This window comes from Octopus sinensis, linkage group LG5, assembly GCF_006345805.1.
Source record: "Octopus sinensis linkage group LG5, ASM634580v1, whole genome shotgun sequence".
NCBI lineage: Eukaryota > Metazoa > Mollusca > Cephalopoda > Octopoda > Octopodidae > Octopus > Octopus sinensis.
Genome location: NC_043001.1, coordinates 89,290,003 through 89,315,830, shown reverse-complemented (window position 1 = coordinate 89,315,830; position 25,828 = coordinate 89,290,003). Strand labels below are relative to the sequence as shown.

The 25,828-nt window shown below is 35.8% G+C and overlaps 2 protein-coding genes across 9 annotated transcripts in view; one reads left to right on the top strand and one right to left on the bottom strand.

Moving 5' to 3' along the window:
* Window positions 1-18,995, top strand: part of LOC115212409 — an 86,300-nt gene extending 67,305 nt beyond the window's left edge. For 2 of the 4 annotated variants that reach the window (XM_029781306.2, XM_029781309.2), the window contains 4 exons: window positions 4,810-4,926; window positions 5,584-5,700; window positions 14,196-14,318; window positions 16,635-18,995. In XM_029781306.2, the coding sequence (XP_029637166.1) occupies window positions 4,810-4,926; window positions 5,584-5,700; window positions 14,196-14,318; window positions 16,635-17,791 (1,514 nt within the window). In that variant the 3' untranslated portion in view covers window positions 17,792-18,995. The remainder of the gene's footprint in view (window positions 1-4,809; window positions 4,927-5,583; window positions 5,701-14,195; window positions 14,319-16,634) is intronic. The other 2 variants (XM_029781310.2, XM_029781307.2) reach the window with 1 other exon arrangement.
* A 5,703-nt stretch (window positions 18,996-24,698) lies between these two features.
* Window positions 24,699-25,828, bottom strand: part of LOC115211809 (anoctamin-10) — a 251,375-nt gene continuing 250,245 nt past the window's right edge. For all 5 annotated transcript variants that reach the window (XM_029780514.2, XM_036502909.1, XM_029780515.2 and 2 more), the window contains one exon: window positions 24,699-24,957. In XM_029780514.2, the coding sequence (XP_029636374.1) occupies window positions 24,907-24,957 (51 nt within the window). In that variant the 3' untranslated portion in view covers window positions 24,699-24,906. The remainder of the gene's footprint in view (window positions 24,958-25,828) is intronic.

Below are 25,828 nucleotides of genomic sequence, written 5' to 3'. Positions count from 1 at the left end.
GTTAGTTCATTGGGAAAAATGCTTAGCATTATTTTGTCTGTCTCTATGTTCCAAGTTCAAATTCTGCTGAGGTTGACTTTGCCTTTCATCCTTTCAAGATTGATAAAATAAGCACCAGTTGAACACTGGGGTTGTTGTAATCAACTTATTTCATCCCTCAAAATTGCTGGCCTTGTGCCAAAATTTGAAATTGTCATCATCATCGTCACCATAATAATAATAATAATAATAATAATAATAATGCAGTGAGCTGGCAGAATCATTAGTAAGCTGGATGAAATGCTTAGTGGTATTTCACCTATCACTATGTTCCGAGTTCAAATTCTGCTGACTTTGCCTTTCATCCTTTCGGAAATGAGGAAATAAGTACCAGTTATGCACTGGGGTCGATGTAATCAACTTAATCCCTTGCCCCAAATTTTAGGCCTTGTACCTACAGTAGAAAGGATTATTATTTTTATTATTATTTAAGATGTTGCACAGTATCCAATATCATGATGTTGTTGATTGAAGATATTGTGTGTACTGGAGGGGCTTGTACTGTGTCAAGTCATAACAAGGACCTCAGACTGATAGTACTTTACGCAATACGTGTGCAGTTCCAATTTTTGAAATACACCTAGATTGTAGGGTATTTCTAAAGTTTCCAGATGTTTTTTCAGGTCGGGTGGTATTGAACCCAATGCTCTGATGACAATAGGGACAACCTTTATGTTTGATTCCCGTAGCTGCTACATCTTAGTGATCTCAATTCTCAGGTCTCCATATTTATCAATCTTTTCTCTTTCTTTCATGATGATATGTTGATCTGGTGGCACTGCCATGTCGAATATTAGGCACTCTTGTTTGTCCCTCCTAAAGGTTACTATATCTGGCCTTCGGTGCTCTAACATCTTGTCTGTCTGGAAGTCAAAGTCCAAGGGGATTTTTGCCTTCTCCTTTTCATCCATTACATTTTCCGGTGTATTTTGGTACCAAGCACCTGTTACCTCATATCCATACTTCCAGCATAGTAGCCAGTGAAGGTTTTAGGCTACCTTGTTGTGTCTGCGCTTGTACTCTTTCTACGCAAGAATACTTTCACAAGCACTAACAATTATTATTATTATTTTCCAGTAGTTTTTTCATATTGCATGCTTTCACTGCACTATCAAGTGCAGCTCTGTGTATTTTGGGTATGTGTATTGTTTTGTTTAGGTTTTGTTTTTTCATTTATATTGAAAATATCTGTAAGCTATTTTCTGTATATGCCTTTTTTATAGTTTTTGTTTTCCATGCCCATAATAGATTCTACATAAACAAACTTTTACCATGTAATTTACCCTTATAATGTCCCATCTGTTTGTTGCTTTGTGGCAAATTAAACTATGTAGTTATTTTGATGCTATGGTAAGAAGCTTGCTTCTCAACCACATGATTCTGGGTTCAGTCCCACTGCATGGCACCTTGGGCAAATATCTTGTACAATAGTTCCAGGTTTGTTAAAGTCTTGTTAGTGGATTTGTTTGAGGGAAAATGAAAGAAGCCTGTCATATATATATGTATGTATGTGTGACTGTGTTTGTAAACAAATCAACACAACTATCAAAATGCCTAACTCTTTATGTTCTGAATTTCAATTCTGCTGTGATAGATTTTTGCCTTTCACCATTTCAGGATTGATAATACCAGTTAAGTGCAGGGTTGATGTAATTGACTTACCCACTTCTTAAGATTGCTGGCCTTGTGGCAAAATTTGAAGCCATTTTAAAATCTTATTAAGGTCAACTTTGCCTTTTATCCTTTCAGGGTTGACAAAATAAGTACCAGTCTTGCATGGGGATTGATGTTTAGTGATATTTTGCCCATCTTTATGTTCTTGGTCAAAATTTCTCTGCTGTCAACTTTACCCTTCATCCCTTCGAATCAGTGAAATGAGGTTGACCTTGCCTCTCAATCTTTCAAAGTTGATAAAATAAGTTCCACTTGAGCACTAGGGCCAGTGTAACAACTTAGTTCCTCCTCTGAAATTACTGGTGCAAACATTTGAAATCACTATTATTACTATTTTATCCCTCATGCAACGTCTCACCTTTGAACTTTATGATTACCCTAACTACCCTACACTTGGTGCATTCACCTATTTATCTGTATTTTGTCACTTCCACTATACCCTATCTTCCAGCCTGAACACTGTTTACTTTCCCTACTTTACATAATATATTAACTTCCCACTAAACTAGAATTTTTAATATTCTGAGATTATTTTAACCCTTTTAATATTCAAATTACTCTGTTAAATGTAATGTTTATTTATTCACATTGTTTTGAATTGATTATGCATTACCTTGTAGCTTTGAAATTTGAGTGATGTGACTGTTTGTTTTAGTGTGACATTGTAGGGTAGGTGTGAGATTTTGAACATTAAGCAGATTGAATACTTGTGCCAGATATGGCTGGGTTAAATGCTAAAGTATTAAGTTGGTTTTGTAATTCTGATATAAAGTTTCTAAAGATTTTAGGCAGACTTTCAGAAGATAGAGCCCACCTAACATAAATTTTGTGATCATAGTTTCCTCCTTTCATTAACATAAATAAATAAAAGCCTTAAATTTATAATGGAAAGGAACAATAGTTTTTTTATGTCATGAACTCCTCAAACAACTGGAACTCTTAAGCAACTGGCACCCAGAAACAAATAAAAAAAAATGAATACTTGTGCCAGATATGGCTGGGTTAAATGCTAAAGTATTAAGTTGGTTTTGTAATTCTGATATAAAGTTTCTAAAGATTTTAGGCAGACTTTCAGAAGATAGAGCCCACCTAACATAAATTTTGTGATCATAGTTTCCTCCTTTCATTAACATAAATAAATAAAAGCCTTAAATTTATAATGGAAAGGAACAATAGTTTTTTTATGTCATGAACTCCTCAAACAACTGGAACTCTTAAGCAACTGGCACCCAGAAACAAATAAAAAAAAATGTTTTGTTAATTAGAACAAGGAGAAATTATGCTAATTTGTATTACTTTACTATTATTAAATGAAAGTTTCTGCTGTATCTAAAATGAATCATTGCTTCTCAAAGATCAGTGCAGTATTTTATTTTACTGCATCTATATTTTATTAGGTTAATAGAATTTGCTCTTCACTATTATTTCTTCCTAGTTCTCTTCTTTGCCCAATATTCAGAATATTAATGATAATACTTATGCCTAAATATATATACACACACACACATATATATATTATATATATATATATATAATATATATATATATATAATAATGAAGATTACTAGCACATTGAATAAAACCAAAGTAGATTTTAAAAAATTTTATAAAGTCAAATTTTATATATATATATATATGTGTGTGTGTGTGTGTGTGTGTGTGTGACATGGGAGGCAAGGACTGAGACGAAGCTCCTTTTGAATGTTGGGCCTCACAGAGGCAATGACCAAGACCTTTGGCATTATGTTGTACTTGAGAAGAAGACCCATCAAGCCAAGTAAAATCGCAATCATGGAAGATACTGGTATTGCGCAAATGGCATCCATGCCAGTGGCATGTATAAGCACCCATTACACATAGAAGTACCTTTCGAGCATTGGGCCTCATGGAGGCAATGACCGAGTCTATTTGGTATTATGCTGTGCTTGAGAAGAAGACCCATGAAGCCAAGTAAAACCACAGTCATGGTAAATACTGATGTTACACAAATGGCATGTTTACATGCCAGTGGCATGTAAAAGCACCCATTACACTCTCAGAGTGGTTGGCATTAGGAAGGGCATCCAACCATAGAAACCATGCCAAAACAGACTGGTGTTTGATGCAGCCGTCCAGCTTGTCAGCCCTGGTTAAACCATCCAACCCATGCTAGCATGGACAACACATGTTAAATGATGATGATGATGATATATATATATACGCACACATTTCCAAAAATTAGTTGAAAGAGATGTATAATCCTGGTGGTTACCATGTTTCTTCTTAAATTGGTTTCAGATGCTGGCTAACCACAGTGGTCCTTTAGTGATACCTGAGTTAACAATAAGTTGTTAGACTCTGGTAGCTATTTATTTTATTCCACTCACACTAAAAAGTTGAGATTTTTCTTTTTGTTTTTATTTTCTACTGTTATATTGGTTCCTTATTATGCATTAGCAATGTTTAGTTACATTTGCCATGCAGGTGTAGCTATAGTTAGAGGTGTGACTGTGTGGTTATCAAGTTTGCTTCCCAACCACATTGTTTTGGATTTAAATCCATTGTATAGCACCTTGGGCAAGTGTCTTCTACCATAGCCCTGGACTTACCAAAGCCTTGTGATTTGGTAGACAGAAACTGAGAGAAGCCTGTCATTTAAGTACATGTATGTAAGAATGTGTATGTTTGTGTGAAAGTGTTTGTATCTCCTTGTCTTGACATTGCATGAATGTTTCCAGCTACATGTTATTCATTTTCAATATTATACGAAATCATGTCTAGCTATGGGGAAATATTACCTTACTAGGATACAGGTAAAGGTTTTATTCCTTATTGTTCACTAATGAAAGCATTGATGCAATATCAGCATGATCACTCCACTCCTGCTTTATGTTGTTTAGCAGATTTTCTTTTGTGTGTCTAGTCTTTCAGGTGATACATTGATCAACAGACACATTTATCATTCTGCCTGTAATCTCATGTCATAGAAGGAACACAGTTACCAACATTATGGTTTGATATGTTGCTGTTGTTTATTATTACAAATCAAAAGTAATAGCTTTGATACTGAGATAATGACCAGTATTTTGCAATTGATAGTATTGTTGTTATTTTCAGGCTGTTACCCTGGTCACACACCTTGTGGTTTTGGAGAAAATGCTTGTTATTCACCACACCAACAGTGTGATGGTGTGTGGAATTGTAAGAAACATGGTGGTGATGAAAGAGGCTGTGGTAAGTCTGTTGTTTATTGCCGTACACTTTGTATATACTTGTATGGGTATAAAGTAAATATTTGTGTTTAGTTGTTCTATAAGGTGTATATATTTCTTGTTGCTGTATAGTGTACATATATATTTTTTACCTCTATCCAAGGTCTAAATAAGGATAAATCATTAATTCTCTATGCTCCTGTTCATCTGACTGAATAAAAAGCAGGTCTCGCTCTCTTCCCCAAGCTCGACTGGTGTGTGATAGGAAGGGCATACCTAAAAAAACACTTACGCCAACAAATCATGTGAATGATACATGAGGTGGGGAAACTGTCGTTGTCATTTGTTGGAAGGAAGTATATTGAGCAGAGGTAATTAATGATTAAATGGTCAGGGGATGGGGGGAGGTTAGTTCATTTGTGAGGACATAGTGCATCACAGGTGAGGAGATAGAGGACCTAATTGCTGGGAGATATGCTAGATGGCTAAACTATCCCAACCCATACTGGTACTGAAAAAAAATGATAACTAAAATGATTATAATGATGATGATAATAGTAGTAGCAGTGGTGGTGGTGGTGGTGGTGGTGGTGTTGATGATGATGATGATGATGATGAACCTATACTTCAATGTAGATGTATCTAGAATATCATTTTGTTCTTCCCCGCTCCGTTATAGATGCTTGTTCTTTCAATACATTCTCTTGTGGCACATCAACCAGTCTGTGTTACACTGATGAAGAGAGGTGTGATGGAGTCAGCCGATGTTCCAATGCTGCAGATGAACTGAGATGTAGTAAGTTCAACTTTCTACTGTCACCACACATCCTTTCAACCTCTGCACAGACCTCCTCCCTCTCTCACTCTCACTCTTTCTCCCCCACCCCATATCTGTCTCCCTCTCCTCTCCCTCTGTTTTTTTATTTTATTGATATGTTTGTTGAAGTTAATGGAACATGAAAGGACATAGCAAAATAAAACTGGTTTCAAGAACAATGCAAATATTAATACAGGCACTCACATTTACATTATGTATGTGTGTGTGTGTGTGTGTGGTGTGTGTGTGTGTGTGTGTGTATATATATATATATATATATATTATACACATGTATTTGTATGTATGTGTTTATATATGAGTGTGTGTGCATATATATGTCATGTATATGCATATACTTGTATCCTTTTATTATTTCCAATTGGTAGAAAGTTGCAAAACTAACTCCAAGAGCTGAGAGTTTCGTGCATGATACTTTTCAAATGAATTTCAAATCTGGGAGCTTGTTTCTTATATAAAGTGAATAACGCTTCTTCCTGGAACATTTGATTAGAAATTGAAATTGGACAGTCTCATAAAAAAACATGCGTTATTGAATAGTCTGCCCATTAAACAGAAAAACTTCTTCCTGTTTAACAGGCAGGCTATTTGAAAAATATGCGATTTTCACATGGTCTTATGTATGTATGTGTTTGTGTATTTGTGAGTATGTGTGTGTGTGTGTAATATATATATCACAAAACTTTACAACAACAATAATAAAAAGTCATGTCCACTTTGCATCTCAGAATCATATATGTGTATATGTATGGGTTACCACTGTACTATGAGACCAGTTGAAGTTGGAACGTGAAAATTTGTGGCTGCATCAACCTGTCAGCTACTCGAGCAGTTATCAAAGGCCACAGAAGAACTGCCACAATGAAATGCTTGTCTGATGTTGCTGAAAAGAGCTCAATGAGAACATGGGTGAAGAGAAATGACCAATGGACCCAGTTACTGAAATATAAGGAAGAAGAGAACTGGTTCCTTTGCCGGTCAGTGTGGCCTAGTGGGTTGAAACACAGACCTGGGAACACAAGTTTGCAAAAAAGAACAACCCAGGTTCAAATCCAACTGGAGACAGGATTTTGGAAAGCAACAGAATGACACCTAGGAGAGAAATGATCTGGGTGGGCCCGGCTCCCGTAGAATGCCAGGAAGGGCTGAAATACTTGTTGGATGGGAGTTCTTCCTCTGAAGATCTCTCCTGTTAGTTATTTATTTAAAAAAAATTTTGTTTCCAACTCCCCTTTATTTAGTCGACACTCAGAATTAATCTTGATATAATAGTATCTTTAGAAATTTAAAATGCTTTAAATCTACTATTTTTCCAAATTTGTAACAATCTATTGCATACATATGCATACCTTTTTCTACCATATTATAATGTTTCCAGTAACCTTAGTTCTATTCTTTTATTCCATATTTTCTTTGAATAGATAGTAAACACTTTTATTTTCTGTTGATAGATAGTAAACAGTTTCAACTTATAGTTCATAGTTATGTCATGCAATGGCATTTTCTTCACCAATAGCCTTTGCATTCTTAGTCATTATAACTTTTCTATTTCTATTTTGAGAAATAAATCTGAGAAACTGTACAATATCAACTGTTAAACTCTGAACTTTTATTATAATAAAATTTCACTTTTTACTCTGTTCATTTAGTCCAAAGTTTGAATGTAGATGCAGATCTTTTCCATTTAGTTATTGTATTCTATTAATTTCTAAATTAACTAACCTCAAATTTCTATTAAACCATCAGTTTATTTAGTTTTATTAGACTTGTGTTAGTGGAGGTGAAAATAATAATGAAATTATTGTGTATAGTGCTCAGGTGCACTACCAATTATCAAAGGTGCATGTATAGTACATAGAATTATGTACAAATGTCAGGAAACTGAACAATGTATAAAGATACTTTGAAGCGAGCAGTTTGTTTCAAAGTGATATAATGTTCTCATTAAATAATTAAATGGAGTCATTTGAAACAGCTGTTATGAATTGACACCTGTACATCTTTGTTACTTATTTATATACAAGGTGCGTAAGGTATTTTGAGGACAGATTTATGTTTATAAAAAAAACAGATATATAATAACAGATGATAATTTTATTTATCAAAAAATGCTGAGGATAAAAATAAACCTTCTTTTCTATAATGTTATTCAATAAAGCTACCTTAAACTTTAACAACTGCTTCTATATGAGATATAAATCATCTACATGCTTGAATCAAGTGGTCCTGGTTCATTTTGGACATTACTCTATGTCAGCTTTCAAAGAATCTTTGGCATTATGGGCATGTTCATTGACCACTATCTCAACAACGCTCTACACGTAATAGTCCAATGGATTGAGATCTGGGGAATTAGGAGGCCAAATGTTAGAGGTTATGTGATCATGAAAATTTTCAGCCATCCATTCCTGTGTTACTAGAGCCATCTGTGACAGAAAGGATCATCAGTAATGTGTGATGTATTCATCAATTAAAGATGTAATTTTCTCTATTCTTATTCTTGTTGTCTTAAACTCTGAATTTCTTGAAATTCTTCGAAGTGATATTTGGAGTTACTTGTAATGCATAAAGAATTACCTTGGATATTAATTCTACTCGCAATTATTGATATCTGTGTTGTGAGAATGCAATAAACGGTGTGTATGCATGTTTATGTTGTTTGCATATACATGTTTATATGAAAATATACATGCTGTTCATGTATGTATTTTTTATACGTAACTATTTTGGCTAGCTTTTCATTACCAAACTGCATCATGTCGTCATTAACTCATTTTTGACTTGCTGGCAAAAATTATTATTTGTCTACCGTATCTGTCAAAGAAGTTGAATAAAGCCTTATTTCCAATACGGCAATTCTGTTCTCCTTACAAACGCTTGTCAGTCTGAAATTGTCCGTTTTGTACTCTGGTATTCATATTCCAATCTGATTGATAGTGTTAATCAAATTTGTTTAACACAGTGCTTTATAGAAATCTTCCTGGATTTATTAAGCCCTTTCATTTCTTATATATGTATGTAGATGATAGATCGCTAGCCACTAAACCGTTTCTATTTTCTCTCCCTGTTTATTTCTGTCGAAGAGCATCGGCTCAAAACGTAAAAGACTTTCTCACTTCTTGAGCGTTAAACTAATACATCTGTTTGTTGTTTACACACCCGTCTTCATCTTTTGTTTTTTTGTAAATTCTCACTATGTATATATTTATATATATATATGTGTGTGTATGTTTAGATGTATATGCATATGTGTATATATATATGTGTGTGTATATATATATATGTGTGTGTGTGTGTACATGTATATATATATGTGGGTAATCAAACATAAACAATGAAATGGGTTATTTCCCTTGAGTGTTTGAAAAATAAGGTACAGTTACTATGGGTTATTTCCCTTAGGTGTTTAAAACAATAGTTATATGAGGTAGATATAAAGGTCCCTTCCATGGGCTGTATTATCGATTTTTTTCAAAAATCTAAGTATGTCACAAGGTTTCCAGACATGAGTTCTACTCATGTCGCAAGTTTCATCAAAATCAATAACATGATGTAAGAGGAGTTAACTAACAATGCCACAAACAAACACACTGATTTTCCACGTATGTAGTATATATATATATATATATATATATATATATATATATGTGTGTGTGTAAGGAAACCATGATGGTCCTCTGACGGACATTTGTCCTCAGCCGCTGGATTACTGCTTACACCTATGGTCACCCACCTGTGTGAAATTAATAGCGGACCTTGAAGCAATCCAGAAAAGATTCACAAAGAAGATCGTCTCTTTGCAACAGCTCAGCTACTGGGAAAGGTTGAAACAGCTAAGATTCTATTCCCTGGAGAGGTATGCAGTAATATATATCTGGAAGGAATTGTGCCAAATTTTGGCATTGAAAGCTACACCAATGCCATCACGCTTCAGGACCAGTTACTGCAACAACCTGGGTTTCAAGGGACCACAGCTTTTTAATATTCTCCCAAAAAGTCTGAGGAACTTGCACAAAGTAGATGTAGGGATTTTTAAATCAAAGCTGGACCTCTTCCTGTTGAGAGTCCCAAATGAACCTACCTCACAGCAAGAGATGCAAATGAGGGTAGCTATATCAAACTCCATTCTTCACCAAGTGCCACATATTAGAGGAGGCTCTTAGTAATAACAGTGTAGCAAAACGGCGGTGCATCAGCATGGCCGCAGCTCTGACCTGAAACTTAAAAAAAAAAACGTAAATATATATATATACATATATACGTAAATATATATACATAAATTCCTTTTATTTTAATTTGTTCTCAAAGCAATACGTAATTTGTTGTTTGTTGGGGTTTGGAAAGGACATGTTGGGACAAAAAAATAACCAATAGTATTTTAAATGAGTGTGCATTTCATAGATAAAAACTGAAAGAAGCTCATCATTATCCTCTCCCTCACAGCAGAGGTGTTAAGGCTGGTTGCTTCCCCTGGTAAAGAAGATTGGTTTGCTAGAGTCAAGGGCTGGTGCCATATAAAAGCACTCAAGCTAGCGTCACATAAAAGCATTTGTGCTGGTGCCACATTAAAAGCACCCAGCACACACTAGAGTGGTAGGCATTAGGAAGGGCGTCAAACCGTAGGGGCCAGGCTGAATCGGACTGGATCCTTCAGCTTGCCAATAAACTGTTCAACCCATGCCAGTGTGGAAGACGGGCGTTAGATGATGATGATGATATATATATATATATATATATATAATATATATATATATATATATATATATATATATATATATAAATAAGGGGGCAATGCTGGCCACTGATAAAAATTTTTGAAAATTTTATCCTATATTAGATATATATATATATATATATATATATATGCAGTTTGTTCAAACTATTCAGCATTATCGGGCTCACAGCAGTTCCTTGCCTGATGAACAACACTGCAGTAGTGACTTGGTGATTGTCCACTGTAGTAGTGGCAGTTCTCTCTCAGCTGTCATCATTGCTGTTGATGAGGCTGTCATCCACATCCAAAACAATATCAAAGTAATTCTTTCAATAATTTAAAGAAAAAAAAAAAAAAAACTTGAAAAATCTAAAATCAATTTTTAAAAATGTTTTTGTTTTGTTAGAGTTGATCTACGATCAAAAACACTCCAACCATGACCAACCCATCTATCACTCAGTCATAATGTATTAAGAAATACATTAATATGTGGTTTTCAGTAACTTTTTCTTTATGATACATTGGACAATGAAATATATAATTACTGGTACTGCAACATTTCTCATTTAAAGTTTAAACAAAATATTTTAAAGTGAAACATTATCAAAATAATCTGTTGTACATCCCTTTTAGATCCATGTCTCTGAGGTGTTCTTTGTTTTTTCTGAAGACCAGTTACAGGTGATGTAAGCGAGCGTTAGCTGCTGTTTGCAGGAGATTGAGCATCTTTATAATGAATGTAGCTATATAGTGAATGATGAAATTATATTTAAATATCACATTTTTTAAAAATAGATACAGTTGTTTCTTTGGTAGCCTTGTGGGTAAAGGTGCTTTATAAGCAGAGGCATATGTTGAGGTGGAGGGTTTCAATCTCTGCCAAGTATTATAAAAGAGTTTTATTAAATATTTACATGTTTTCTATCTAGTTAGATAGGAGGGGAAAGGGAAAAAAGAAGCAGGTGGATAATTTTTACTTGGATTTAATGGTTCAGTGAAAGTGACTGATAGAATAAGGACCAGCCTTGAAAAAATTAATTACAGGGATCGATTTATTTGACTAAAACCTTCAAGAAGGTGCCCCACTCAAACAACTAAAAAAAAACCCAAAACCCTTCAGTGTATGCCCAGGGACAAGATTGAACTCTGTATCAGGATGCTTCTATATTGCTTGCTATTGTCTCCACCCTTAAGACCATTGAGACAACAGCAATAGCTAGTTTAAAAATAATGTATTTAAACCTATCAGACTAATGTAATCAATAACCAATCATTAGAATAGATTTAAGTATCTCATATTTGGTATAAGTAGTATTACTGGCCTTGTGGATAAGGGCGTTTGGTGACAGACAAGACAGTGGGGTAGATGAAGGTTTCAGTCTCAGGTAGGGATTGTGATATGATCTCATTCAGTTTTATTTTTTCTGTAAATGGAGAAGAGGGCGAAAAAAATACTTAGGCCAAGATTGATCCTTTGTTAAAGGGGTTTGTGTGTTGCTGTGTCCATGTCTTTACCCACAAGACCATTGAGACAACAGCAATAACTAGTTTGAAAATGATGTATTTAAACCTATCAGACTAATGTAATCACTAACCAATCATTAGAATAGATTTAAATATCTCATATTTGGTATAAGTAGTATTACTGGCTTTGTGGATAAGGGTGTTTGGTGACAGACAAAGACAGTGGGGTAGATGGAGGTTTCAGTCTCAGGTAGGGATTGTAATATGATCTCATTTAGTTTTATTTTTCTCTAGAGATGTGTTAAAAGGAGGAAGAACAAAAACAATCAGTATAGGCCATGGGCCAAGATTGATCCTTTGTCCAAGGGGTATATGTGTTGCTATGTCTGTATGTCTTTACCCACAGGACCATTGAGACAATAGCAATAGCTAGTTTGAAAATGATGTATTTAAATCTTATATAGCTATTTGATATAGTGGTGTTCATGGTTTTCTGTGACTTTAGTAATATTTGAGGGGAGAATGTGAATTGCTCCTGAACACAATATGCTACCTGATTCAGGAATTGATCTCACAGCCTTAATGATTATAAGCCGAGCACCCTAACCATAAGACCATGCACTTTCATGGCAAAGTCAGTAGAGTGATGGGTTGATTTCCATTTATATCCTGGGTTCAAGTCCAGCTTAGCCTTTCATTCTTCTGGGGTCAATAAAATAAAGTATGGGCCATGACTGCTGAGGACATGCATAAGCTTGCAAGGAATGAATCATATACTTACCTTCAGCTTTTTATTAGTAATAATACACAGGAAGACTATGTTTAAAACATACTCATGTGTTAGGAGAATTTAAAATGATTTTAATAACTTCTTATTCTTGTTCTCTTAAACTCTGAATGTAATGATGCACATGCTTTTCTCAGACTACTCTTTTCCTTTTCTCTGGACTTTTCCCGTTTTTTGTTTTTTGAAGAAGTGCCATGCTTGAAATGTCAACCCACCTCTTTCTTTCATCTTAAACTTTCTCTGAGCATCATTTTGACTTTTGTTGTTTTTCCTGTTTTTATTTTTGATTTTTTTTCTCTCTCTCTCTCTCTCTCTCTCTCTCTCTATATATATATATATATATATATATATATATGACCTTCGGACGTTAGGTCTCACCATGGAAATGACTAGAGACCGAGACCTATGGAAGTATGCTGTGCGTGAGAAGACCCGGCAAGACTAGTGAAGCCATAATCCGTGGCCCCTACCTGGACGTAGTCAGTCCACCTGTGCATACCTTCCTTCTTGTGACACTTGTGAAGACCTGTTGAGGCAAGTGAGAATCGAATCGAATCGTATCAAATCAAATCGAACCAAATCAAAATAGATGAACATCAATGGAATTTGTATCCTTGTGGTACCAGTGCCGGTGGCACATAAGAAAACCATCCGAACGTGACCGTAGCCAGTACCGCAATGACTGGCCTCCGTGCTGAGGCACGTAACAAACACCATCCGAGCGTGGCCGTCCGCCAGCCTCGTCTAGCACCTGTGTCGGTGACACATAAGAAAACACCATCCGAGCGTGGCCGTCTGCCAGCCTCGTCTGGCACCTGTGTCGGTGGCACATAAAAAACACATCCGAGCGTGGCCGTCTGCCAGCCTCGTCTGGCACCTGTGTCGGTGGCACATAAAAAACACCATCCGAGCGTGGCCGTCTGCCAGCCTCGTCTGGCACCTGTGTCGGTGGCACATAAAAAACACCATCCGAGCGTGGCGTCTGCCAGCCTCGTCTGGCACCTGTGTCGGTGGCACATAAAATCACCCACTACACTCTCGAGTGGTTGGCGTTAGGAAGGGCATCCAGCTGTAGAAACACTGCCACATCTGACTGGCCTGGTGCAGCCTTCGGGCTTCCCAGACCCCAGTTGAACCGTCCAACCCATGCTAGCATGGAAAGCGGACGTTAAACGATGATGATGATGATGATGATATATATATATATATATCTGCCTGGGGAAAAGAGTATTCAGTACATTAATAATATATGATAATATATTTTATTTTGGTTGAGTCACTCTCTTGCTACTCTGAGTTTCACCTGTAAGTGCACAAGATCTTCTTGCCTGTTATGAGTCATAACTTGCTTGAAGATGCTGTGCATCTACAAGTGAAACTCAGAGTAGCAAGAGACTGACTCAACCAATATAAAATATATATGTGTGTAGGTGTATTTATATCTTCTGTGCACAACAGTAAGTTGTGATATGTTTGTGTGTTATATTTCAGCCCCAGACCGGTGTGGCTTCAATGGTACATTCCTGTGTAAGAACAGTCGCTGTATCTATGAGAACTGGAAATGTGACTACACAGATGATTGTGGAGACAACAGTGATGAGATGAACTGTCCTGGTGAGTGGTGTTGATTCATTCATACACACAAACATATATACATACGCACACACTCACACATATATACATCAGGGACATGCCACCTAAGTAGACAAGGTAGGCAGTGCCTACCTTGAATAAAATAGATCGATAGCAACATTTTCCTTTTATAGCAAGATATGCACCTAATTCAATAAATTTAGGTTACTCTGATTACTATTTATAAAATGTGAAATATTTTATCTTTTTGTAGATTAGGTAGGCATAATTCGCCCCTGCCTTTCAATCTCAGTATTTAAGCTATGCAAAGTACTACTGTAGTACGTGTGCTGCATACACTCCTACAACACCGTTTTCTTTATGTAATATAAAGGATGAAGTAAATCTGCCTTCAACTCAGTCGCTTGCCTGTGTTTCACTTATTTTTTGTGTTTTACTACATAAAGGTCACCAACTGCCTACCTTGAGTAATTACTGATGTCACGTGCTTGATATAGATACACACATTCACACTCTCACATACATATATACACACAGGCATGTCTATATTTTCTTATCACCCAGGCTGTCAGATGTCCCTAAACATTGCTGGTCACACTGAACTTTCATTCTTCTTATTCTTCTATTTGGGCCCAAATTGTTTTGCTGTGTTAACTTCTTATTATCATGGAGGTTTCTCAAGTGGTCTCTTATGATTTCTTGCATAACACTTGTCAACTGCATGGGTGCACCTGTTGCCTGTGAGCCTTGCAACATGTCTGACTTTGGAGAACTTCTGCTGTTGGTACTCCATGATCAATTATCATTTGAGTCCATTATTGAGTTAACTTGTTTCAAATATGCCACGTCTATCCTTAATGAAGAGAAAAGTCGTAAGTATTAATGATAATCATCTTTAAGAAAGGCAACTTAAACAATTCAGAAATCTCAATCAATTGGAAATTGAATGGAAGTATGTAGTTAGGAGTGAGCCTCATCTTTGGCAAGTGTAGTAACATTCTGATATTTGACCTCCTTAGCAATGCATTGTCTTACTTGTACTTGCCAGATCTAAAGAATAATTGAGAGATTACATAGATTTTGGCAGATAATTATACACTGATGAAGCAATTTTGCAACCATGATGGGCAAATTATTCTGAGATAACTTCTACATGAAGAACATATGAGTTTGTCCATGCTTCACTGAGGAGGTCCAGTATGATTGAAACATGTCCAGACTCATCATTGTTTTTACTAAAGATCAGGCTCATTCTCCACTGCATGTTCACTTCAGATTTTTTATCATTCTGGATTTCTGAGGCATCTCTCTTGCTTGGCTACAACCACAGGTCTGGACTATGGCTTACAGCAGGATATCTTGCAGAAACTACCACTTTCTAGTCTCTGTCTTCTTTGTCATATGTGTCACCTGGTACTTATTTGAACCCATGTAAAGTCAAGGTATCTTTCAGCATTACTTCTTTTTCAAGTTTATCTTGTGTCTTTGACTCTGTCAGGCACTTATCCCAAAGTCATTAACCACTTGTCAATCTTGAGTGGTACATTCGTCACCAGAAATAACTTGATATTCACAACCTGCTGTCTGTCTTGTTGCTTGCTGGGCGAGAAGTCTATCTGGCTTGCATGTTCACTTGATTAGTTGGTGACAAGTTGACTTTCAGTTTCCTGATGTTTGTGTTGGAAATGGTAAGTCTTTGCATAAGAAAACTTTAAAAATCTTGACCCCCTCTTCATTCCAGGTGCAATATCTATAACTGTGTATATACACACACACTAGTTAGATGTACTTGCACATATGTACAAATAGAGATATGCTTATGTATATATGTTCACATTTGCCTACTACATAGTCAACAATCTTTCTCCTTTCACTATTTCTACAGTCACTCACTTTACAGTTACTCCTTCTCTACCATCTCTTTTCCTCATCACAACTACACTCTCATCTTGTGTTCTTCTTTAGAAGTGTCCTTTCATCTCATCTTCCACACTTATACTTCCCCTCTCTTCTCTCTGTATAGTCACCTTTCCACTCTTGCCCCTCTCTACAGTCACACTTCCCCTCTTTACAATCACTTTTCCTCTCTAACCTCTCTCTAATCACATTTCCTCATTCACTTCTCTCTGGAGTCACTTTTCATTCACTTCTGTCTAATGCCACCTTTTATTCTCTTCTCTTTGTAGTTATCTTTTCCTTTCTACATTATGACAATCTCTTTCCTTTCCTCATCATCATCGTCTCTTCTCTATTACTACTGATTCTAATATAACCAATCTTTATATACCAATGCAGTTAACCTCATTATTGATCCAGTCTTTTTCTTCTCTCTTCCAGGCAGTTCCAACAGAGTGATATTGGTAGCTGTGGTTGGTTCTCTCACATGTGCCCTGCTATTGGTCATTGCCCTTGGATTTACCTGTAAACTGAACTCTCTGCGGCACCGTGACCGGCACCGCCTGCGACTGACCGAACCTGGGGGCCCACTCACCCACTGGCAGTCGGAGTTTATGCGACGCCCGGCACCTCCTTCCTATTGTGAGGCGATGATTACGTCAATGCCGTTTGAAGAAGCCCAGCGTATTTTCCAGGAGCGCAGACGTCACTCGAGACGTAGCAACCGCAGTCGTCACCGCTCATCGAATTCCAGTTCGCGATCAAGAAGCTGTTTGACCGAGAGCAGCCAAACAACAGCCGAACTTGTGGAACAGAATCCTGCAGTTGTCACGGCAACAGAGAGGCCCGCAACCGAGGAAGGCTGTGATGGGTCAGATGTTCCTCTAATTACAGACGGCCAAGACGACACTGTAAATAGCACAAACACTGACTTTGATAGGCAAGGATCAACTACCACCCTTCTTCTACCCAGTGAGTCGTCTGATTCTGAGCAGTCGGAAACTCGAGACGAAACACACCGGGTTGAACGAGCAAACCGACAAACTGATGTGGAGAGTAATGGTGGCAGAAACAACAGCAACATTGGTGGTGGCAGCAGTGGAGGTGGTGGTGGTGGTGGCAATAACAGAGGTAGCAGTGGTGGAGGGCCAGGTAGAGAGGGGCGGAATGGAGATATTGAGCGAGAACAGGTTCAGTTTAGTTCAGAGGACATCACAGCTTGCTGGCGGCATCCATCTCCGGTGAAGATCTGCGGCAGAATCTCCAGTGAGCCTCTCCTCAACTTCACTGACTCTAACAATATAGAAATGGCCAGCGCCATCTGTGATAACGACGTTACTGGCACCACTGAACTTGTCGAGCGACTCAGCAGTGAAATTGTGATGGGCAACGATGATGATGACAAAAGGTCGGCAATTTTGTCTCAAGTGGGCAGCACGTCCAGCGACTGTTGTCATACCAACCTGAATGACAGCAATGCAATACACATGCCCAGCCTCCACTTCAGAATTGGCTCCTGTGACTCATTGAATTCCAGCCAATCAGAGCAAGTTCCCAGCGATTGTATAAACACCAGTGATAGTTTGACTGCAATTTAACTGTGTCTGTCAGCACCTTCCATTTTTGTTGAACCCCTCCCTTCCACTTGAGTACACTTGAGTATTATCAGAGGAGTTGAGTTCTTCTCTTGAGTCTCGCTTTTTTTCTCTAACTCTCAGCCAAAAAAAAAAAAACAAAACATTCAAAATATTACTGTTTGCAATAATAATAATAATAATAATAATAATAATAATAATAATGATATTGATGATGTCGATGTTGACGATAACAATAATAATAATAATAATGATAAATAGAAATTTCATGTCTTTGAAAATAAAGCTCCCATCTGTTTGAAATTTGGAATTGGTATCACGACTGTGATTTTGTTTATGCCCAGATGAGGAGATTTTATTGTTGAAGAATAAATTAGCAAAGACATATATAGACAGATATGTCAATGTTGACTAACTGCCTGACTGACCGACTGATTGACCAATTATCTGAGATATACAAGGTTGGGTTTGAGTTGAGGGACTAAAATCAACTCAACTTAAACTTGTTAATTTTTTTCTTCTTGTAAAGCCACTGGAAGAAGACTTGGAAGCGAGCGAGATGGAGGGAGAGGTATGCAGAAATTAGGAAGGCAAGAAGGCTGAATTAGCAGTGGAGTGGAGGGCAAGGAAGAAAGTTCAAATACCGAATGGCATAACATTTTTTTGTCAGGATTTTCTCTGTTCTTCTGTTGACTCTTCAATGGCTGGTAGTAAAAAGAGTGTATATCTTCAGCAGCGTTCCACTGGGATCTAGTGTAAGAAATTTGGTCAACTGAAGCTGGTTTCAGCAAGGCCAACATAGCTCTTTTTTGAAAACTATACAGAAATACAGAAAACTCCATACACACTCACACAAACATAAACACACAGACACATGAAAAAAACAAAGTAAATAAAAAAATGTAATTTAAAAAAAATGATCAAACAGAACCAGATGAATAATATTAATTTCTAATTAATCTATTTGCAGAATTAATTTCTTACAGCTAGACCCAACACTGGTAACATTATATATATTAAATATATATAGATATATGTTACTAAATGCTTTTTCATTGCTCTACTCCAGCCCCCTTTGACCATCAAAGCTCCATAAAAACAACAACAATAACAAACAAACAATTTTATATTTTTGACTGCAACAAATTTCTTTAAGAAACAGTTTATTGGTAAAACCAAATTGGTGAATAAAGACCTTCCAAAACTAGTTTCTGGTTGATTTTTTTTGTTTTACTTGTTTTCAATTACTGTATCTGTTATGTGCACATATATGTGTATGCATGTGCACACATATCCATACAGATGGTTTGTGTGTTTATAAGATACCTTAAAAACACTGAGTAATGTAAACGAACAAGGAATTTCACACAAGTGTAGAGCTAAATATTTCATTTGATCAAGAAACATTAGTCCATTTTTTTTTAATAACACATATCATCATCATCCTTTAATGTCCATTTTCCATGCCGGCATGGGTTGGATGGTTTGACCAGAGCTGGTTGGGCCAGGGTCCTCACCAAGCTCTATTGTCTGTTCTGGCATGGCTTCTACGGCTTGATGTCCTTCCTCAATCCAACCACTCCACAGAGTGTACTGGATGCTTTTTGAGTGGCACTATCACCTGTGTTTTGAATGTGGCACTAGTATGAGTGCTTTTATGTGCCATCAGCACTGGTGTCAATTCTGCTGTGGCAAATGAATGCTCTTATTTTTTCATTGCTCACAAGGGGCTAAACATAGAGGTGACAAACAAGGACAGACAAATGGATTAAGTCGATTACTTAACTGGTACTTAATTTATCCCCCGAAAGGATGAAAGGCAAAGTTGACCTCGGTGGAGTTTGAACTCAGAACGTAACGGCAGACGAAATACCGCTAAGCATTTCACCTGGTGCGCTAACATTTCTGCCAGCTCACTGCTCTTGAGTACAGTAATGCGCCAGATATCTCAGTCCTTAGTCATCTGCTTTATAAGGCTTATTCTCTTGAGATTGGGTATATACATACATATGTATATTCTTTTACAGTCATTTGACTGTGGCCATGCTGGAGTACCACCTTTAGTCGAACAAATCAACCCCAGTTCTTATTCTTTTTAAGCCTAGTACTTATTCTATTGGTCTCTTATGCTGAACTGCTAAGTTATGGAGACAAATACACCAACATCAGTTGTCAAGTGATGGTGGGGGAGACAAGCACAGACACACACAAATATATACATACACAAACACACACATGTGTATATATATATATATATATATATATATGATGGGCTTCTTTCAGTTTCCATCTACCAAAACCATTCGCAAGGTTTTGGTCGGCCCGAGGCTATAGTAGAAGGCAACCAAGGTGCCATGCAATGGAACTGAAACCAGAACAATGTGGTTGGAAAGCAAGCTTCTTACCATACTCTTGCACCTATATATATGTATGTAACATATATATATATTTGAATTATATATACTAGTAGAAAGACCACCCTTCAGACGGTTTTCTGCTAGTCAAACCTGGCATGTGTGTGTTTATATTAGAGAGACAGTGTGTGTGTGTGAGTGAGAGAGAATGAGAGAGAACATTGCAAACAATAAATGAAATAAACACGAAATGAAAAAAATCATATAAATAAAAGCTTTTTTAAAAACTATATTGTACCAAATATTTAAATTTGTGAACTTGAAATATTCAATAAGAGGAAGTTCAGAAAGTAAATTTTCCTAAAAACTTCAATTTATAAAAAATCTCGCTTAGTAAATATTTCAGTAATTTATCATAGTTGTAATATATCTCTAATTTAAACAAACTTTTTAAACAAATTTTTTTAAACATACTAGAAATAGCAGCAATCACATAGTTATTATTGTAAGGCTTATAGTGTTCCAAACAGCCATACCAACTAAATCACTTCTTAATTTAAAAAAGAAAAATTATACCAGTATATTAAAAAATGTTCATTTTATCAAAAATGTTCATTTAACAAACTCCAAAAACTGATATTATTCTTGAAGTTGCACCTCATCTCATAAGCCTCAAAGTTATACAGCTATTTTGTCTAACAGCATTTATTCATTCAATAAATAATTTTTTTACATTATGTATATAGAAAAAAATGGTTTTTGCAAAAAGCAAATCAAAACTTGAAATGAAAACATTGAAATGAATATATATTAAATTATCATTAATGGAAGTAGAGGCGAGAGAGAGTGAGAGACTGTTGCAAATGAAAATGGAAATTTTCACCTGCAATGAATTAATATTGTTTATTAAATCTACTCCACAATGAATGCAATGAATATTTAAACTTGTGAAGAACTTGTAGTTCAAATATTTAATAAACATCAGAAATCGAAATTACAGGAAATTTCTTGGCACATGAATTTATAAAAAACAAAATTTCCAGACAATCAAGCCTTTAAATAATTGCTTTCTTTTAGTAACTGTTGCATACCTAATTAATAAGCAGCTTTCTCCATTATATATTAGACGTATCTTTTTAACTGGATGTTTCAGTTGCATACACTGAATTGTTATCCAGTTGTAGAAACCATACTGATGTTGGAATATTACATCATCTTTATACCTGCTCGATCCTGTCAAACCATCTGACCCATGCCAGCATGGAAGATGGATGTTAAAAGATGATTATGATGATGGTGGTGACAATAATATATAAAAATTTGTAATTTCCTAATGTAGACGACTTTTACTTTTGTAATTTATTTTCTTTACCATAACGATTGTAAAAAATATCTTTCTTCAATAACAGATTCAGAACTTAGATTCAAAAGATGGAAACAGTTATTGTACAAAAGAATTATAAGTGATACACAGGAGGAAAACTCAAGTTGTTTCCGTTTGTAATCTTTAAGGTGTAGCTTGCCATCATTTAAACTAATAACTTAATGAAACTTTGACATGATACAATATACAACTAGCAGTTTTTATAGTCTTTAAATATGTTTATCAGTTGTTATAAAGCCTCTATTTTCATTAATGATAATTTAATATATATTCATTTCAAGTTTTGATTTGCTTTTTGTAAAACCCAATTTTTTCTATATACATAATATAAAAAAATTATTTATTGAATGAATAAATGCTATTAGACCAAATAGCTCTATAACTTTGAGGCTTATGATATAAGGTGCAACTTCAAGAATACTATCAGTTTCTGGAGTTTGTTAAATGAACATTTTTGATAAAATGAAAAGTTTTTAATATACATCTCAACCTTTACAGGAGCAGATCTCTATTTGCAGGAGTAAATATTTTTTAACACTTGGATACCCTTCTTTCCTTTGAAACACGAAACTGGTGAGGGACCTCTTAACAAAGCAAACTAATTTGAGATAGTATGGGTTTTGGCAGTCCTGTGTGGTGGCCAAATTGGTCGTCCCTGCTTCTTTAATCTCTTTGCATTTAAATTGCCATATCTGACCCCAAAATTTTGTCCTGTTTTATGTTCAAACTGGCCTCTCACACCTACTCTACAACGTCATTCTAAAAACAAAGAATCCCATTATTGGAATCTCAAAGCTATGCGATAATACACGATTAATTCAAAACAATGTGAATAAACTAGAGTAATCTGAATGCTAAAGAGTTAAAAGTAACATATCTTCAACTATAGCAAACATGACTGAAGTGGTAAGGTTACGAGTCTTGCTCAGATGTGTAATTTACATCCAAGATGGAAGGATTGAGAAAACAAGCAGAACAAAAATGTTTAAAACAAGATAAAACACGAATTAAAAATCTAAAACCATATTTATTATTCATTAGTTATTATAAAATACGTTTTAAAAAGTACAAGTTAACTTTTATAAAGTTTCATTCGTAAACATTTTGTAAATCTTAACAAGTGTAAAAACAAGATTAAGCACCAAGGTAGTTTGTCAGGGGTGTTAGTTACTATATATATATATATATATATATATATATCTGCACTGATTCTCGAATAATTTTGTTCGATATGACGGTTTAGCTATAACAACGTTAGATTATAAAGTACAAAGTAAAAATTTTAAATGATTTTCAGTTACAATAAAAGTGAATAAATGCATTTGTTTCTATGTTAGTAAACGACTGTTGAATCTGTGTAATTAACTTTCGTGTGGATTCCATTTAATTTTTATCTCTTAAATTACATTATATTGTTTAGCAGAGGTTGTCGGTGTTGGTTGGCAGACATTTTCAGGGGAATTAACTTGGCATACCTTCGTATTATCTCCCTTGTTTCGAGAGGTTAACAGTAATTCTTCTCATTTCTGAGATTCATTTCCTGCATTCTATTTCTAATTATTTTTTATTATATTCTGAGCTTGTCTACTAAGGTTATGTTTATTTTCTTATTCATGGTGTAATTTTAGCTAAAATTCCTTAGTATCCAGGAGCTCACTTTACTTATTATCAGTAGTTATTTGGTCTAGCACCAGCTTGAGATATAATGGAAGAATTTCTCAACTATTCGATCTGGAGATGATTTGGCTCTTCTAATTACCAACTTTCATTAACTATGTCTTGATAGTCCTTATCTATAATTATAGTTGAATAATTCTGAGAAGTGCTTAACTGGTATTTTTTTAATATCCACCTCAAAAAGCATGAAAGGCAAAGTCAACCTCAGTCTCAGAATGTAAGATAGATGAAATATGGCAAAGCATTTTGTCCAGCATATTAACGACTCTACTAGCTCGCAGCTTGATAATAATAATTATTTCTACTAAAGACACAAGGCCTGAAATTTTGAGGGAGGGGACTAGTCAATTACATTGACCCCAGTGTTTCACTGGTACTTAATTTATCAATCCCAAAAGGATGAAAGGCAAAGTCAACCTCGGTGGAATTTGAACTGAGAACATAGCGATGGGCGAAATACCGCTAAGCATTTTGCCTGATGTGCTAACGATTCTGCCAGCTTGCAGCCTTAATAATAATAACAACAATAATAATAATAGTTTCAAATTTTGCCACAAGGGCAGCAATTTTGAGGGAGGGGATGAGTTGACTACATCGACCCCAGTGTTCAACTGGTACTTATTTTATTGATCTCGAAAGGATGAAAGGCTAAGTCGACCACGACAGAATTTGAACTCAGAACGTAGAGATGGGCGAAATATCTCCAAGCATTTCATCCAGTGTGCTAACGATTCTACCAGTTCGTTGCCTTAATAATAATTATTATTTCAAATTTTTGCCACAAGGACAGCTTTAGGTGAGGGGATTAAGTTGATTACATCGACCCTCAAAAAGAGGAAAGGCAAAGTCAACTTCAGTGGAATTTGAACTCAGAATGCAGCAACAGGTGAAATACTGTTAAGCATTTCATCCAGCGTGCTAATGATTCTGCCAGCTCGCCGCCTTAATAATAATAATAATAATAATAATAATAATATTGGTTTCAAGTTTTGGCACATGGCCAGCAAGTTCAAGGGAGGGGATAAGTCGATTACATCGAACCCCATCAGTCAATACGTACTTATTTTATTAATTCTGGGAGGATGAAAGGCAAAATCAGCCTCAGGGGAATCTGAACTCAGAACACAGAGATGTATGAAATGTGACATTTCATCTGTCTTTAGATTTTGAGTTCGAATTCTGCTGAGGTCATCTTTGCCTTTCACCCTTTCAGAGTTGGTAAAGTAGGTACTGGTCAAGTACTGGGGTTGATGTAATTGACCTCTCCCTCCCCTCAAAGAAAGTTGGGTGTATCAAAATTTGAAATTACTGCTGCTGCCACTGCTGCTGCTGCTGCTACTACTACTACCACTACCACTACTACTTCTACCATCTGTGAGGCTTAATTTAAAAGTTCATTTCTTCAATAGATGCTTTCAGCAGTTCAGTCAATTTATTTCATATAAATATAGATTAAAAGGTGGACGGGTGTTCAATTGTTCACTAAAATATTTCATGTTTTGGTGTATCTTAAAAATGAAAGGTTATTGATATCAGATGTTATAAGAAGTGAGGAACTCAGAATTTTTAATGAAGGCACGACATTACTGAAATCATCTTTAGATTAGTAAGAGTTATTGATATATATCTGCAGCATGGGTATGTGTGTTTGTGTGTGTGTGTGTGTAATGTACACTTTATACCTCATCCGATATAGTGTTTACTTAAGAAGTTGCTTGCTGCTCATGTTTTCTTTTCATGGCATTTTGAATTTTCTGGAATAAAAAAAAAAAGAAATAAGAAAATAACAAAGCAGTCTTATTCATTTGTATCTTGGTTGTAAAATATTAGCTGCCTGGAATTGAACTCGGAATCTTGGGGTTAGTAGCCCACGCTCTTAACCAGTATGCCATATGCCCGTGGCATACTGGTTAATAATAGTGGTTAATAATAATAACAATAACATTGAAAAATACCTTAGGAATGAGAACCCAGGTTCGAAATTTCCCCAAGACACCTGATGAAGGCTGGAGGGTATAACAGCTGAAGCGTTGTGTTAACAACAAACAAGATGAGGACAAATATCCATCGAATGTAAATAATGTACATAATTCCTCATCTCTTAACCCTTTAGTGTTCAGATTATTCTATCAAACATAATGCTTATTGATTCACATTGATTTGAATTAATCATGCATTATCTCATATCTTCAAGATCTTGATGGTGTAATTACTTAATGTAGAATAACATTGTAGGGTAGGTGTGAGGGCCTGGATCTGGTCAGTTTGAACATAAAACAGATTAAATATTTTAGCCGGATATGGCCGGTTTAAATACTAAAGGGTTAAATATAGAACTGTATTAAACTGTATTGTTGTATACTGAAGTGTGGAAATTTCATTAAAGCAGGTATGTAAAGTGCACTTCTGTGTTCATTTGGCTAAAATATAGAAATTGTTGTTTCGATATTGTTAAAATCCCTGTATTTTTCCACATTACATACCTGCTTAATGAAATTTCCATACTTTAATATACAACAACACATTTAAAATTGGAGGGAGGGGGATAGTTTGAGGGTGGGGGTTTAATCTCCAATACGCAAAACCTAGGAATCCGAATAAAACTTGTTGAGAAAAATGCATTTT